General features: G+C 37.4%; 1 protein-coding gene and 1 long non-coding RNA gene across 5 annotated transcripts in view; one reads left to right on the forward strand and one right to left on the reverse strand.

The window, feature by feature from the left end:
- LOC143363220 (KICSTOR complex protein SZT2) overlaps nt 1-18,079 on the forward strand; it is a 281,412-nt gene that overhangs the window by 35,512 nt on the left and 227,821 nt on the right. For all 4 annotated transcript variants that reach the window (XM_076803815.1, XM_076803817.1, XM_076803816.1 and 1 more), the window contains exons 5-6: nt 7,421-7,826; nt 12,225-12,445. In XM_076803815.1, coding sequence (XP_076659930.1) covers nt 7,421-7,826; nt 12,225-12,445 — 627 coding nt within the window. The remainder of the gene's footprint in view (nt 1-7,420; nt 7,827-12,224; nt 12,446-18,079) is intronic.
- Nucleotides 10,081-18,079, reverse strand: part of LOC143363230 (uncharacterized) — a 159,726-nt gene continuing 151,727 nt past the window's right edge. The window contains exon 2 of the long non-coding RNA XR_013083779.1: nt 10,081-10,265. This is a non-coding gene — a long non-coding RNA (uncharacterized LOC143363230). The remainder of the gene's footprint in view (nt 10,266-18,079) is intronic.

An 18,079-nucleotide genomic window follows, 5' to 3' on the forward strand; every position in this document is an offset into this window, starting at 1 on the left:
ACAGAAATCCTCGTCTCAAGTTACCAATTATGCAGCTGCTGTGCAAAACTCAGTCTACCCTACAAGAGAACAAGCCATCATCATCGATGCCTTGGAAGGAGTGCCCATCAAGGTGTATGTTAACGAGATCTTAAAACTGATTAACCCATCTGACATCAAATCTGTGTCTAAAATATCCATGAACAGAATCTGCATGTTTTTGGCTAGCACTGAAATAACCAATAAACTCACAGAAGCAAAACATGTAATTGTCATCGGCAACAAAGAGCTTCAAATCCGCCCACTAATATCGAAATTCAAGAGGATAATATTATCAAATGTTTGCCCTATTATTCCTGACAACGTCCTGGAAGATATCTTCGCAAAGATGAACATAAGAATGGGTTCAAAAATTACCACCCTGCGCGCGGGTTTTACTGAACCCGGTCTTGCTCATATTACGAGTTTCCGGCGTCAAATTTTCGTCCACCCTGAAGATGTTAGCAAATTACCAGAGTCGCTAAGGATTGATTTCGACAACACAACCTTCTGGATATATCTGTCCTCAGACGCCGTCAAGTGCTTCATCTGTAAACAGTCGGGCCATCTGGCCAAAAACTGTTCAGTAGACACAACAAACATTGAATATACTGGCAATACTGGCATAACAGACATCCCTCCCCCTGCACTCAAAGGTGAGATTCCTTCGGACAAAAACACTGTCCCACCTGCTATGGATGATAACAACGTTTCTAACACGATATTCATACCTCCTTCCAATAATCCAAAAAGGCCTCTCTCCACATCTGATTCAAGCAATACGTATATCGCACAAAAAACCTCCAACAAATCCAGCGACCTGTATTATTCTTCCGACAATATATCTGATTCCAGTATGAAACTGAATAAAGGTGACAAGGATATTACACATAAAAAAAGAAAATAAAGCAGGAGCCAATAGACATCGATTACCATCTATCTGAAATAAGAAATCACCTAGATAAAAACAAAGACCGGAAATGCCTTAACTACATACAACTCAAAAGTTTCATCGACAAAACAACAGGATGTGCCAACATCGAAGCAATCTGCCAAGAATTTGATCAAGATATGGGAAAAATAGCACACACGCTCCGGTCCACCTATCCTCTCCTGAAGGAGAGAGTCATGAAAAGTAGATTCAGCCGTCTCTTAAAACAACTCTCCCTCATTGAAGCCGGTGTGTCTGATGACAACCTAGAAGAAGGAACCTCCGACGAAAACATAGAAGATCACTCAAACATTTCCCCTATTATAGGGCCTAATAAAAATGTCTGAATCAATTCTACAATGGAACATTAACGGTTTCCACCCTCAAAGGGAACAGTTAGTTTTACTAAAAAATAACCTAAAGCCTAGAGTCATCTGTATTCAAGAAACCAACTTTAAGGGTAAAAACTGTGCTACAATCAAAGGGTACCTAACTTTCTACAAAAATCGCTCAAATGCTATACACGCCAGTGGGGGTGTAGCTACATTTATAAAAAATAATATTGCTAATCAGACAATCCCTCTCAATACGAATTTCGAGGTTATAGCAAACTCAGTATTGTTCTCTTTCGGGTACGTTACTATATGTAACATTTACATTCCACCCAGCCACGCCTTCACACTATCCGAAATCCAACATTTCTTAAACCAACTGCCAAAACCCTTCTTACTAGTGGGGGATTTTAATAGCCACCACTATATGTGGGGCTCCAAAAAAATTGATTCCAGAGGTCGTATAATAGAGAAACTTCTGGATGATCCCAACCTGACCTTGTTAAACACATATCAACCCACCCACTTCAACAATAGCTCCAAAACGTTTAGCTCCATAGACTTATCTATCTGTAGCTCCTCCATAGCACATTATTTCACTTGGACCACTAACCGGAACCCTTGTGGTAGTGACCACTTCCCAATATCCTTACGTAATTTAAATTCTACTATTCCGGATGGTGCTCCGACCAGTCATTGGATTTTCAAAAAAGCTGACTGGCCCAAATATAGAAACCATATAGCTCAAAAATTTGATAAACTAAACTCTTGCTCTTTCGCTCCACATCATACAAACCTCGATGACAAATTATCCTTCTTTATGGAAACTATAAATGACTCTGCTAACAATGCTATACCAAAAACATCGAATAAATATCATAAAAAACAAGTTCCCTGGTGGAATGATTCATGCCAAAAAGCTCTGAAAGAATACAAACGAGCCTTCTCCCACTTCAAACGTCAACCTACAACCGAAAACTTTACGCTATATAAGCAGCTTAGATCCACAGCCCGCCGCACTTTTAAAGAATGTAAAAGGCAATCATGGAAAGATTTTATAAATTCCCTTCATCCTTCAACCCCCGCATCGCTCTATTGGAACAAAATGAGAAAATTAAATGGCTCCAAAAGTAATCATTCTATCGCCTCCATTATTACCGCTGAAAATAAAATTCTATCCTCCCCTGAAGATATAGCGAATTACTTAGCCTTAAATTTTGCAAAAAATTCTAGTGATAGTAACTATACTAACGATTTCCGAGCATTCAAATCCTCCTCTTCCCAAATAAGCCCTGTAACCAACATTTCTTTAAACATGAATGAGAACCATCCTCTCAATGATCCCATCCTACTCCATGAAATTGAAATTAATATACAAACCCTAAAGAACTCCAGTCCAGGCCCCGATGGTATTTTTAACACTTTTCTAAAAAACCTCCCTGACTGTGCTCTTGTATTTCTAACTGATATCTTTAATGAAATTTGGTCTTCCAATTTCTTTCCCAGTATTTGGCAAGAAGCTATTATTATACCTATTCTAAAACCCGACAAAGACCCTAGCAGAGCCGAAAGTTACAGACCTATTTCTCTCACTTCGAATATATGTAAACTCTTTGAAAAAATAATCAACAAAAGACTTCTGTGGTTCCTTAATCAGATCAACTTTCTCTCGCCTCATCAGTACGGTTTCAGAAAATTCAGAAGTACTACCGACTACCTCCTGAATCTTGAATCTATAATTTGCGACGTCTTCGCGACTAAACAACATGCCATAGCTGTGGCACTTGACATAGAAAAGGCCTACGACATGGTTTGGCGTGAGAGAATTATCCATATCCTTCGTAATCTTGGTATTGACGGTAAAATTCTGAATTTTATTGCTAATTTCCTTAAAAATAGACTTATATCTGTTAAAGTCCTTAATAACATATCCCAGAAGGTGCCCCTTCAGAATGGTGTCCCCCAGGGATCAGTTCTGAGCGTCACGCTTTTCCTCATAGCTATAAATGAAATATCCACCTGCATTCCCCAGCCGGTCAAATTCTGTATATATGCTGACGACCTCACTATAATTACCTGTGGAAAAAATATTCACACCACTCAACTGACCCTTCAAGACACTCTAAATAAAATTCAAAAATGGTCATCTTTTACAGGTTTTAGATTCTCAAGTAGTAAATCAAAATACATACTCTTTTCAAGACAAAATATGATATCCTCTAGCATCAAACTAGTCCTGGCTAATCATGTAATCAAAGAGGCTCACGAAATAAAAATTCTAGGTCTTATCTTCGATCGAAAACTCACTTGGTCTGCTCATATAAAACACATAAAGAATAAATCCCTACAAAGATTAAATCTCATAAAAATGATATCAGCCCAAAAATGGGGAGCCAATAAAGAGATCATCATTCTCACATACAAAGCATTTATTCGTTCCAAATTGGACTATGGGTCTGTTGTTTTCGACTCCGCTAAGGAGTCACTACTTTGCTCTCTAAACTCTGTTCAAAACACGGGTCTCAGGCTTGCTCTGGGAGCGTTCAAAACTAGTCCTATTTCTAGTATCCTGGCCGAAAGTAATGTTATCCCCTTGGAGTTTAGAAGAAAACAGCTTAGTCTAACTTACGTTGCAAAATTGATATCCACACCGTCTAATCCTACATATTCTAAAGTTTTCTCGAACCATCTCGACCATATCTACTCCACCTCGCCATCTAATTTCCCGAAACCTCTTTCTCAACGTATCAAATCTTACGTTTCAGATACTATTCAATCTTTCCCTCCTTTATTTCCTATTGTCCCCCTAATTGTCCTCCCTCCAAAAATTGAATCTTCCTTATGTGATTTTAAAAAAGATCTCACGAACCCCATTATTTTTAAAAATATCTTCGTAGAGGTATCCCAAAAATATTCTAATCATATCCAAGTTTTCACAGATGGATCCAAATCCAACGATGGATGTGGATGTTCTGTTATATTTCCCAATAATCAAAAACTTTTCAAACTTCATGACTCCTGCTCTGTTTTCTTTTGTGAGGCCTATGCCATATTACAGGTTGTTCAATCCATTTCATCTGCTGAAGACCCTCACGTGATAATTTTCACTGATTCCGCTAGTGTCCTAAAGAGCTTATCTAACTCGGAAAACCAAGACCCCATCATTACACATATCATCAATGCCTTAATCAAAGCTAAAAATAACAACAAAGAAATCATTTTTTCATGGATTCCCTCCCACGTTGGCATATTGGGCAATGAATCAGCGGACGATGCGGCTAAAAAGGCCTCCAGAGAAATACCTTCAAACAACTTGGCTTCTTACAGAGATTTGAATAAACTAATCAAAAGAGAAATCTGGGATAGATGGAACAATAAATGGTCTAATTCTCCTCCCTCTAAGCTATCCTTGGTAAGACAAGACCTCCGTAATAACGACTGTCCCCCGATTACTAACAGAAGAGACCAGGTAGTCATCACCCGACTTCGCATTGGCCACACTAACCTGACCCACTTACATAAAATTTTAAAAGACCGTCCCCCCGAATGCTCCCGATGTAATACACCACTTTCAATTGAACATCTCATCCTACAATGCCCTCTTTTCTCCTTCCAAAGAAGACGCTTGGCTATCCCCAACAATTTAAGTGATTGTTTCAATGTTAAGTCGAATATAGACCAAGTCTTAAAATTTCTAAAATCCACAAAAATTTGTCACACATTGTAATATTGTATACATATAACAAGTACAAAATTTGTTCTCCTCAGTATACTTATAAGTGACTTATATGTTAAGTACAAAGATATAATAATGTAACATTATGATATAATATCTGTGGTCGCTAATGACCTAGTTGTTGATGCGACCTGTATAAATAAATAAATAAAAAAAAAAAATTACATAAGTACATATCATCGGAATGATATTATATTTGCTACCATTTTTATTAGAAAAATGCCACGAATATGTTTATGAAAGTCCCATACAGAAAAATACAACAATAATAATTTATTGTTAAAATAATTACTTAATAAATAAATTTCTGTAACGACCAAAGAACATGGAACATATTAGGTCGTGTAATATGAAATGTCGAATTTCTTATCCTTCGCGAATTGACGGCTGAATTGGTTAGGTGTTTACGTAAAAGTTATAATTTTTGTTGTGCCTCTTTAAAGTTTCAACAGTTCTCTGTAAGTTACTGTTATTTTTGTTTACTTTTGGATAAGTAAAAAACGTTCGAATTTAAATATAAATTTTTTTTCTTCAGTGAATAATACGACATTTGATATTACGCGATCTAATACAATGTGTGCAAGCATACATTGTTTTCTGTCGCAATCTCGGTCGCTAAATAGCTAAAATGAACGGGCGTGCCGCTATCGCAAATATCGATTTATATTTTTAATTTACTAAAATGGGAAGAAAGAAATGTGAAATTGAAAGAAAGTTTTTTGAAGAGACCCCATGTGGTAGAAGTCTACGCTGTTCAATTGGCGACTGTTCTTCAATCATTTCGATATGAATTATTTTAACAATAAATTAGTACTGAAATAATAATTCAAATAATGAATATACAAACATTATAAACATTTATTTATTTAAACTACTATTTTAACAATAAATTATTATTGAAATAATAATGAATATTAGAAACAAATTTCAATACATTATAAAAATGTATTTATGTAAAAATAGTTTAAATAATGAATAAGGCCGAACGCAATACAAAATATAGAATGACAGAACCGAAACTAGAACCGAAAATTAACAGTCATAGAACCGTAATAATATCGGTTCTGCGGAACCGTAACCGTAACCGATATAAGCCACAACCGATATTCTCATGACATGACAGTTACATCGTTTTGGTTTTTCATAACTATTTCGAGAACCGGAATCGGTATCATAACAGTTTTCAATCCCTGCTATTTAATGTGTAACTATTATTATTGTAAGTATTTGTGGATTTAGATAAAATTTTACTATCTCACTAGGTTTCCATCAGAGTTGGGCATTATTTAAATAAAAAATTATTTCAATAACGATTCGAATAAAAGATACTTTATCCTTATCCGTTATTCGAAGGTTCGAATAAAAAATGTGTCTTTAATCTAATAATTTTATTCGACGAGAATTTATCCGACGAATAAAAATAATTTTTTTTATTGAAAGCGGATTTATTCGAACTTCGAATAATTTTTGCATCTTTTATTCGAAGGCTCCGAATAAATTTTCGAATAACTTTTTCCAACTCGAATAAATGGCGACGAAGTTCGACGAGCGCCGAACTTCCAAGACCCAGCGACTGACAAACGGCATACAATGTGAGCAGTTGGGGAATCGAGTATTATTGGCAATTTAATCTTTTATTTTTTTACTACGAATAATATTTTTAATACGAATAAGTTGTAGATCTTATCCCCATGAAAATGAGTCCAAACACGACATCGTGTGGACTATCTTCAATAAGATTGTAATTTGTATCGCAACATAAGGTATCAAAAAAAATTGTTCGATTACACTTGAGTTTGGTCTCATTCTCATCAGGAAAATCCCCTTAGTTCATTCGTCACAATTTTATGAAGGTATATTGAAAACTCTAAAAGTTTAAACTTTCATTCGTGCGTGATTCTCCATCTGCTTACATTGTATGCCGTTTGTCAGTCGCTGCGTCTTTGAAGTCCGACGCTCGTCGGACCTCGTCGCCGTTTGTTCGAGCTGGCAAAAGTTATTCGAAGATTTATTCGAAGCCTCCGGATAGAAGATACAGATAAAACATGAAAAAATTATTCAAAGTTCGAATAAATCCGCTTCAAGTAAAAAAAAAAAAAAAATACAATTTAACCGAGTCTGCATTTTTAAAGTACATTTTGAGGGTCCAGTTAAGGGTTAAAATTTAAGACCCGGTGTCAATTAATACCGTGGTGTTTGGTTTTATGCTTCATTGTTGGTGCCTTGGCTCAGGCTTACTGCAGAACAATCAGTACAGGTGAAGAATGGAATTATTTAGTAAACTGATATTACAAGAGCTACTTGATTGTTATAGAACTATCACGTCCTGTAACACGTTCGAATAAATAGATGCCCGTATATTAATATCGTTGTATACACGTAGGGATTTTATTATGTTTACAGTTTGTCATACCAGGAAGCAATAGAAAGATGCAACCAGAAATCTATGTAACTGTGATAGCTCATACACCTTTTTTCACTAGTCCAGCACAGCCAGTTCTAGTGCAAGGTTGGCTAGTGACCATGAACAATGTTAATCAACTTACAAATTTCATAGAGATGCAACTTAATATATTAGAGGAGAAGGTTGCATCTGTTACTGCTGTAGCCAGTCAGCAGTTAGAAAACTTACGAGCTGAAAGCGAACGTTTGGTAGGTGGACTTTTTGAGGAAAGCAGTACCTGTTTCAATAAAAATAATAGTAACAGTGTCACAAACACTTCCATCATTTCTCCGGAATCAACGTTTGTGAACATGCTACGATATGGCATGTTGGCGCTAACGCTTCTACCGGAACACAGCTGTGCACGTAAGTTTATTTGTAGCATGATACACATATGTATGTATGTATATGTATCGTGGGTATTGTATTGTGGATGTTTTTTGGAGACACGAGTCTACGACAGGGTCGAATTTTTGTCTAACTCTCAAGAACCTAAATATCTATTGAGGAAATAGAGTGAGAAACGTTGAGAGAGAATGAGATACGGGTTTCATTCAATTTTGCAACGGTCGCGCAAAAGCACAATTATAATGTAGTGAGTAGGCTTGGTTTGGCTTGTTACGAGCCAGAGCTGCGAACAACGCGAGAGGGCGGCGAAGGGTTATTACCTCAGGAATATCGTTTCAATTTGTCAGTTAGGTACGCATCCAACGAATCCAATGCGAAATTGGGGAGCCGCTGGGAGGTTGCATGACTCACAGGCGAACCCGATGCGAAATCAGGGAGCCGCTAGGATAGTTAGTAGGCCTCGTAATTAATATAATTTAATAGATACAACCCGAGCGGTAAGATTGTATCGTGTGGGAATGTTGAATTATTAGGTTAGGATATTGGGCAAAAAATTAAGGGTTTTAGAAATGTCGGGGCGTGATGCCAGCGACGCACCCCGTCGGCAACAACGCGTAACGCGTATAGGATTAAGTTTGCATGCGTATAAGATTTAGTTTAATTGTTAAAATAACAATTTACCGTACCCTGATAATTGCCCTGCGAAGGGGCAATAAAACAGTCTCCGCTTACCTGTGCTACCCCTCTTTGCGCGCGGGGCAAAGGAAGATGCGAGACAGGGTCCCTGGAATGATGGGCTGGAACCCTGTGGAACGTGACCACGGGCGGCAGAATAGTTTTCGGGACGGTAGAGCGAAGACTAGCTTTGAGGAAAGCGACTTCTCGAGAGTAGAAAACGAAAAGACGTACGCGAACATTCTGTGCGGCTCGTGTGCTCGTTGACGTGCCTCTCGTTGCGCTACCAGATCGGGCATCGCGTGTGCGTGTAGAGTCCATACGACATTCGCGTAAGCGCAAAAGGAGCGGAACGATGGAGAACGACGCCGGACAATCTCCGACGTGTCCGAGGACGGAAGCGTCCGCCCAGCCTCCGACATATATTAAATTTTAAGAAGTCTTTATAAATATCTTGTGTTAACTTTCCGGATTTCGAACAGGTTACTATTACGTTTGTGTGATGTGACATAAGTTCATCTACCTTTTTTTGAACAAGTGTGGTCTTTTCTCCCTTATATGTTATTGTCCTTTCGAACCCTGTCTGATCCGTGTTGATTATATAATTTAAATGGAATTGCGAGGTGATATATTTTACTGCTTTCCGATCATTTTCGGCGGCCTGCTATATTTTATCAAAACGAAACCGGTACTTATCATTATATGCATTGAAGAAAAAGAATTTAAAACTAATCATTAGAGGAAAATTCAAACTTTATCACTGCGAGCACGAATGGTAAGTAATGTGACCCGCCGTTTTCAAACTGGGTCGCGTTCTCAAGAGTTTCCTCGATCTCAAGAGCGTCTCCGGTGTCACTGTTTATTGACAGTTTATATTGGGGATGATAATGCAACCAACGAAGTTCCGAACTGCATTTTCGATTGAAATTAATAATATAAATATGCAATGATAAAACATAATGAAATTAAAAAAAATGCGTTAGTTGACAGGATTTGAACCCTGGTCGTCCGGCTGAAAACTTGGCACGACACCGTCGCGCCACACCGATTCTTGTTATAGGCTAGAAAAAATGCGGCATTACATAGGAAATAATGAAACTTTAATCGTCGATATCTCGAACACTATTGGGTATCTGCCCCTATAATGGTATATATTCGTGAACAGGAGAACGAGATCTATAAGTGTGCAATGTTTCAACAGAATCGGTGACCCGAAGGTCGTGGTCTCTCCTTGTAACAGTAATTGTTGAATGCCAAATAGAAGTTTTACCGAAATAACGGAGTCTATAAGATTAGCTTGATTCGAAGGGAACTTTGATTTCACTATAATTGACTCTTAACAATGTGACACGACGTGACTCTACACGTAACTGTACGATTATTGACCGAAGAGGATGAAAATGAACCAGTTTATATACTCTAAAAATGAATAGGATGCTCTGTTCATAATTTGGTGTCACACTCAAAACAGGCCTCACAAGGGAACATATTCAGATGCGAAAATCCGATTTTGATGAAACTTATGGGAGCTTATAGTTCTTTGAAAAATATTTGACACCTGTTTTTTTATCGGCAACCATCCACTTTGGAGGGGTGAAAACAGCCCTCAAAGTTGGGGGTCAAAACCATATTTTTTGAGATATCTCGGAAACTAGAGGTCGAAAAAATTTGAATTTTCTTTAAATTGTGTGTTTTTCAATGGGAAATGTAGTCGCGCAAGAAAATTTTAACAAAAGCTTTTTGTTTAAACAATATATTAAATATTTGATTTTTTTGCAGTTTCTGTTATTTATTGTTAGTTCATTTTAATGTAAATTTGGGTGTGTGATCTTTGATCCAAAATAGGGGATACATGTTTCAGGATTTTCTTTTTTTTGCCATTTAACAATAATTATGCATAATGGAAGATAGTCTTGCACCTGGCGTGCGTAGGAAGGAATTCTGGCTTGCTTTATCGAAATATAAGCATTTAGTATAAACGTGTATAGTATTTTAAACAATACCACTGGGTTATGTGTCGTTTATTGTTTTATTAGTAGCTAAAGAAGGTGGCGCAGGTAGCAGCGTGAGGCGGTGCTAATTACCGCAGCGCATAGTGGGCAATTTGGACGAAATCGGATTCAAAATCGAAGACCTTTCGACAGAAATGAGGTAGAGCGATGAAATTTTTTTTAAATTAAAGCTGAAACTTTGTAGAATATGGGAAAAATAGAGAGATTATGGTACGAACTTTTTTAACCTTGAGAAAATTCGTTAAACTTGCACAATTTCAAGAAAATTGTGGTTTTTCCAATACCACGCGCGGAAAATTTTTTTTTAACATGCTATACATCGTTTTCCATAGATTTTTTCACGCTGATTTCAAATCTGGCCTCATTATTTGTCTACGACCTCAGGATTTTGCAAAACATAGATTTTTGTGACAAAAACTAATGAAATCATTTTTTCGTTGAAATGATTTGATAATACACTAGTTTGAAGGTATATCGTATTCTCATATATAAAACACAATAAAAATAATAATAATGAAGTATTTGAACGTTTTGAGTTACTTACGAAACACGAAGCACTTCGCATCTCGTCATCTCTCTAAGGTCTAATTTTTGTAAATTTTTGTAAAATCGGTATATCAATTGAAGGTAACAAAACAATTAAAAAAATATTGTACGACTTAGTTCTTAATTCTGAGTGCATGCATGTAGATACGAGTGTACACGAGAAACTAACATGTCACGATCACTAGAATGTGATTCCTATGTCTTTGGATTGGTCGTGATTTATTAAAAAATGTTGTTGTACAAATATCTCGACGAATAACGAAAGCTGATCGGCAATAACTTGGAAAAATTTTTTGGACTATTGACCTTGAAAACATATTTCAAGATCATTCAAATCAATGAGCTCATTTGCTTTGTAAATAATTACTTTTGGGGATTTTTATTTTCGCAGACAGTAAAATACGATGCAACAAAATATTCTATTCTCGAAAAGAGGTCGCGTACAATTTTGTACTAGCATTTTTGAACAAATCTTTACAATTCAAACGTATAGAATCACGCAGTAGAGGTCATGATAATACAATGCATGATATGTATTTTCCTCACAGCTTGTGCATTGAAATGGTGTACGTAATGGAGAAAATGTGTGAAGTGTCCCAAAAATGTTGCACTTCCTTGAAACGGGTGATTCCTGAGGTTATTTGAAGTAACTTTTTCCTTTGCAAAAACATTCTCCATGGCTTGGTTAAGGAGTTATTAACGAAAAACACGGACCAATCAGGTCGCGACAAAAGCAGACGGACTCCGGCATGGCAGCAGATCCCGCTGAGCGTGACGTTGGCATTGGTCAAGCCGAAATCTGTCCACTGTAGCCGCGCCCTGATTGGTCTCTATTTTTTGTTAATAAATCCTTAACAAAGTCGCGGAGAACATTTTCTCAATGGAAAAAGTTTCTTCAAATGCCCTCAGGAATTACTCTTTTCAAGGAAATACAAAATTTTTGGGACACCCTGTATAGTACAATGTAACTGCCATTATCTAATTGAAATTTATACATATACGTCAAGGTACTTTCTACGTCTCCTTCTATTTCAACGTTTCTCACTTTATCTCCCCAATTCTTTGGAAGGTGTGAAAAGCTCTACTTTATCATAAATTCTTGGAGCGACAAACCCACAAATCTGTTACACTATATGTATAATATATGTATATGGGGTTAATCTGAATTTTTATGAATTTTCAGACATGATAATTGTATCCGATGGTATCATAGGAACCACTGATGTTTATGTATTGGACTCTGTTATTCAGCAGTTACGTGCAACAACTGTTGCATGTAGTTTTCTACACGTGGGAAGTACATATCATCCACATTCTGCTGATGGTTTGGTTCCATATCAAGATCTGTTGTATTTCATAGCCAGAGCTACTTTGGGCACTTACATGTCTTTCATTCCACGTATTGTAAGTAAACCTTTTCCATATCAACCGTATGCACGTGTTTCCCTAGAATATTACGTAGTATTATATTCATTTATAAATTCTTTTATCTCTTATGAAAATCTGTGCAGAACTATTAGTTTCATTTGAATACGTCACAAAAGTATCCATTCGGCCTATTAGTATAACACATTTTATGTATGGAAGTAATGTTAAAACCACGGTTATTAAGTATAGGTTACCTATTACACTGTCCAACACCAAAAAAATTTTGCAATACCTGTTGGGTGATTCTGATACACTTTGTCATCCTAAAACCGAATCTGAAAGTAGAATTGCTCCATCACGCAACGTTTTCGAAAAATTTTGGTTTTTGTAAAAATGCCCGATTTTGATACGAAACGACGTGTTACGCAAAAACTAAACACGCGAGAAAGTTCAAATTTGAGTCAAGAGATAGAGGGGACTCTCCTCTACATATTCATATAGTCAATTATATTTTTATGTACTTCCTAATAGTTGTAAATGGTTGTTAAAGTTTGAAAATGTGCCGACGCGGGTACTTTGTACGCTCTATTTTTGTATTTATGTGAAAAATCCTTTATCTAGCAGGAATTTACTATACAGGAATGCATTCTACAGACATTTCTGGTAAAGAAACCATTCACGAAAAGTATTTGGTTCCCTTAATGTACGAGAAGGATCAGAAAATGTTAATTGACAGCGTGTGCGCGACGCGTTCGCGCCAGACGGCCATTGCAGCCTTTTCGCGACTCGCCAGGGCCGTCGCAATGCGTAGTCGACGTTGGTACCACTCAAGTATGTCTTTGCTTACTATGCTTAATTAAATACATTTTTTTTGTCTTTTTGGGTGCCAATCATTACAAAAGATTATAAAAATACGAGTTATATTCACATTTCATTGTGGAAATGCTTAATAAAGAAAATTAAATACAAAAACTTACCTATTTCTGATGTAAACAAATTAAAAATGTTTCCGCCTTGCTTGGCGTTTGTTCCTGGTATCCCGATTTTCAATAATAAGTGTCCAGCAGTAATCAGCAAGCATCCGCACATTAAGCATTTCCACAATGAAATGTGAATATAACTCGTATTTTTATAATCTTTTGTAATGATTGGCACCCAAAAAGACAAAAAAAAATGTATTTAATTAAGCATAGTAAGCAAAGACATACTTGAGTGGTACCAACGTCGACTACGCATTGCGACGGCCCTGGCGAGTCGCGAAAAGGCTGCAATGGCCGTCTGGCGCGAACGCGTCGCGCACACGCTGTCAATTAACATTTTCTGATCCTTCTCGTACATTAAGGGAACCAAATACTTTTCGTGAATGGTTTCTTTACCAGAAATGTCTGTAGAATGCATTCCTGTATAGTAAATTCCTGCTAGATAAAGGATTTTTCACATAAATACAAAAATAGAGCGTACAAAGTACCCGCGTCGGCACATTTTCAAACTTTAACAACCATTTACAACTATTAGGAAGTACATAAAAATATAATTGACTATATGAATATGTAGAGGAGAGTCCCCTCTATCTCTTGACTCAAATTTGAACTTTCTCGCGTGTTTAGTTTTTGCGTAACACGTCGTTTCGTATCAAAATCGGGCATTTTTACAAAAACCAAAATTTTTCGAAAACGTTGCGTGATGGAGCAATTCTACTTTCAGATTCGGTTTTAGGATGACAAAGTGTATCAGAATCACCCAACAGGTATTGCAAAACTCGAAAAAAGTTTATTTTTGTTGGACAGTGTTATTAGTGTAAATGTGTACGAATTCGAATCACTTTAAATAAGATTCGAAATTTAAAACTTTTGAAGCTCGTAATAATTCTTGAGTCCTGAAAGTCTCGAATGTCCTGGGAGTCGTCATCGCCTTGAATCGTATCGACACGCGACGAGACTGATCCGTCATATTCTATTTCGGGCTTAACTTCACTTTGGCAACCCAGAATTTTTTAATTTTATTTATATGATCCTGTAGACTTTGATGAGAAAATGTCACAAATCGAAGTTTTAATGCGAGGAATTCACTAGTTCAAAAGTTATGGGTGTTTAAAGTTGAGCGATTTAAAGCGTTTTTGACAGGTAAGGGCGTCGCCATGTTGGCATGCACTAACCGTCGCGTGTCGACCGTAGAGCGGAGCCGCTAGACGGCACCACAAGCAAGCGCTTGTGGGAAATGCCGCCTACTCAGAAGGACTAGGACTTGAATAAAGAACACAAAGCTACGTTTTATATGACATTGTCGTACGACGGGTGAGCAACGAGAGGCTGGTTCGACGGTCGACCGCGCTGACGCGCATCCGCTGAGACCCCGAACTCCGGTGTGTCAAGGAGTGGGGGAACCCCATACAGTGGTGTCTATAATGTATATAGTGAATTCTCATTACGAGTCGGTGCCAACCTTACAATTTGAAGTCAGTGGAACTACCCACACCACCGCGGTGAGGGGCCGAAGCTCGAGAGCCGTCTCTCGAGCTATACGTGCAACATTGTATTGGAGAAAGACATTTTCTCAGTCTTCTTGTTACTATCGCTTAGTAGTCATAAGCTTTTATGACTAGTAGACGGACATGACTCTTAGGTTTCCAGCGTGTATTTCAAATCAGAGTTGGGCAGTATCCGATGAAAAATTTATTTGAACGGCTTTCGGATACAAATTCTCTGTTCTTTTGTTTCTATTCGAAGTCGGATGAATCGCGAGAAGTTACTTGTATCTTTATTCGTCGAGCGTCTGGTTTCGAGATTTGTATTCGACGTGCCTCCGGATGATTTTCTGGCTATCTTCAGGATTTATTCGGATGGTCGGATACAACGCCCCCATTTATTCGACGGATTTACTTGTAGATACTCGGCGTCGCCGACCATCCGAACGATTTTAGGCGTCGAATAAAAATTAATTTCAGAATGTATTCGAAGGCAGATGTCGCGGCGAAATTTATTCGTAACTTTTATTCGATATCCGAAGCTCGATTTGGCCAGACGATTTATTTGAGAATTTATTCGGGACGAGTATTTGGCAGAGATGAAAATGAAATGTATCTTTTATTCGAAATTGTATTCGAAGTTCGGATGGCCGACTTTTTTATCCGACGTTGCCAAGCCATAATACGTAAATACGTACCACGGTACAGCGACTACCATTAATAATCGAACACTTTTTATCGTTTAAACTTTAAACGCTTGTTTACATAAATAAATTTTTATTATTTAAACAATTGTTTAAACAAATAAATTTTTGTTATTGAAACAAATGTTTACACCAGTACATTTTTACTAGTTAAACGCTAGCTTACACAAATAAATTTTTATTATTTAAACAATTGTTTAAACAAATAAATTTTTATTATTGAAACAAACATTTACACCAGTACATTTTTACTAGTTAAACGCTAGTTTACACAAATAAATTTTTATTATTTAAACAATTGTTTAAACAAATAAATTTGTATTGAAACAAATGTTTGCACCAGTACATTTTTACTAGTTAAACGCTAGCTTACACAAATAAATTTTTATTGTTAAAACAAATGTATGAACCAGTACATTTGTATTATTGAAACAAATGTTTAAACCAGTACATTTTTATTACTTAAAATATTGTTTAAACAAACACATTTTTATTACTTAAACAATTTACGTCACGTTTTGCAGTGAGTAAAACTCTTTATAAGAAAAGGAAATGTCATTGGGTTTCACCATTGGTACTCTGCTGGATGTTAAGTTATTAAGACAATTTTATAAAGAACTCTTTAGATTATGTATTATGTACAGGTACACGTACATAGGCATTGCATGCAATGGCATTTTTCTGTCTACGGTTCTGAATTACCGACTCTGTAGAACATGCTCTGGTACGGCAGCGGACTCTATCGAAATGGACCGGTCAGCTAGTGAAATAAAATTCGTTGATGAACTTCGAAGGAAACGTTTCAATACTGCCACCGTCTAACTTATCGGATTTGTGACGTGTTTAGACTTGTTTTCATCAGCAAACTATTTGCAATCGATTAATAATGTTCCCATGGCAGAATTATGAATTGTAACAAACATTTTATTGTTATTAATAAGTGATGGTGAAACGCTTACATTGTTGTCTCCAGGCGGCACATGACGCGACGCTCCATATGGTCGTGATTCAGTATCAGAGGCAACATTGTAACCAGTAGCGTATTGGCGTTTACCAACTAAATCTAATATTATTTCTTATTAACGTTACCATAATGATATCATTACCTACCGATTGAAAATGTTTTCTTGAACAAAATAAGCCCAAACACGGTACAAATCGAATAATAATATCATCGGGTTGTGCTGCCTTTTTCTTGCGCCTTCGGTCACGCGGCCGTGTTTGCATGCTGTCCTTTTCTATCTACACTCTGCACCACGAGAGAACCGTACCGCGAGAAAACCGATTTTCGTTCGTCGCTGAGCTATTTTTCAATTGAATAATAAAGATTAGGTACTAATAATGTGGGGATTGGAAGGTATTGGTGGAAATCAAGTTCGTGTGTAAGATGATGCAAACGAAAATGTATTTAATTAGGATCTAACGACACTAAGCTAAACTAAACTAACTATGTGAAAGCTATATCGAAGAAGTCCAGTCGGTACTACGCTGTTCTACACCGTACAGTTCGATCTGCTCGCTGCTACTTTCGGAACCACTCTGCTCATTTTCCCTTCATCAAGGGTCTCTTTGTCAGTCGTTCTTTTACTTCTCCCACTCGATCTATACCTGAGCAATAAACGTAACGGTTTTTTCCGCGAAGGTTTGGGGCACGGTTCTACAGGTCATCGCCGCTCGCCTGAAAATCATCTGTGTCCCAAATGGTCAGGATATAGAGTACTTAAACCAAGATGCTCTTATACCTAATGCTAACTTATTCGAACCCCACAATACAAAGTGAATAGCATAAACAAAACAGAGCAGTTTATTTTCGTTAATATTAACAATATACGGAATATTTATCGAAAATAGGGATTGAAAACAATTTTTACAGTTTTTCACTTTAATTGCTCTCGTCGAAATAAAGCTTTAAATTAATATTTTGTCCATTTTCAAAATTTTTAATAATTTCCGGCTTGTATCATTGCTGTTCTGTCCATTTCCACGATCGACCGTGCGAATTACCGTACGATCGCGGATTTTCATTTCACGACAACCACGCGCTGCGAAATTCCGTCGATTCGCTAATTCTGTATGAATAGCGCGGGCTCTCGAGTGCGGCCACGTGGTTGCGTATTTTGTGCCATTTGTCTTCAATTAAACAACTAGAGCCAATTGGCAGTGAAGGTTGTTCCCGTGTCCGCACCTTGAAACCATTCGCGTATCCTTTACCGTCTCGCGATACTCGAAGGTACGACCTTCGGTGCCTGGTGCCCGAGCAGAAGGCTCTCTTTTTCGCGTCGAACCTTTGAGGGCGCGTTTGTACCACGTGGATCGCGACCGTGCGGTCGTGCGCAGCCTGATGTCATAGCCTGTAAAATCCCGGAGTTGTCCGATTTTCCGCTTTTCGAGGCGTCGAAAAAGTACGACGTGTAGTATTCCTGAAAGTAATATTTAGCTTCTGGCTGTAGTACACACTCTCCGAACGCTGTAGTGGGATTCACAGGTACACGTGCTCAGGCG

Source organism: Halictus rubicundus, unplaced genomic scaffold (genome assembly GCF_050948215.1).
Source record: "Halictus rubicundus isolate RS-2024b unplaced genomic scaffold, iyHalRubi1_principal scaffold0028, whole genome shotgun sequence".
In the NCBI taxonomy this organism is placed as follows: Eukaryota; Metazoa; Arthropoda; class Insecta; order Hymenoptera; family Halictidae; genus Halictus; species Halictus rubicundus.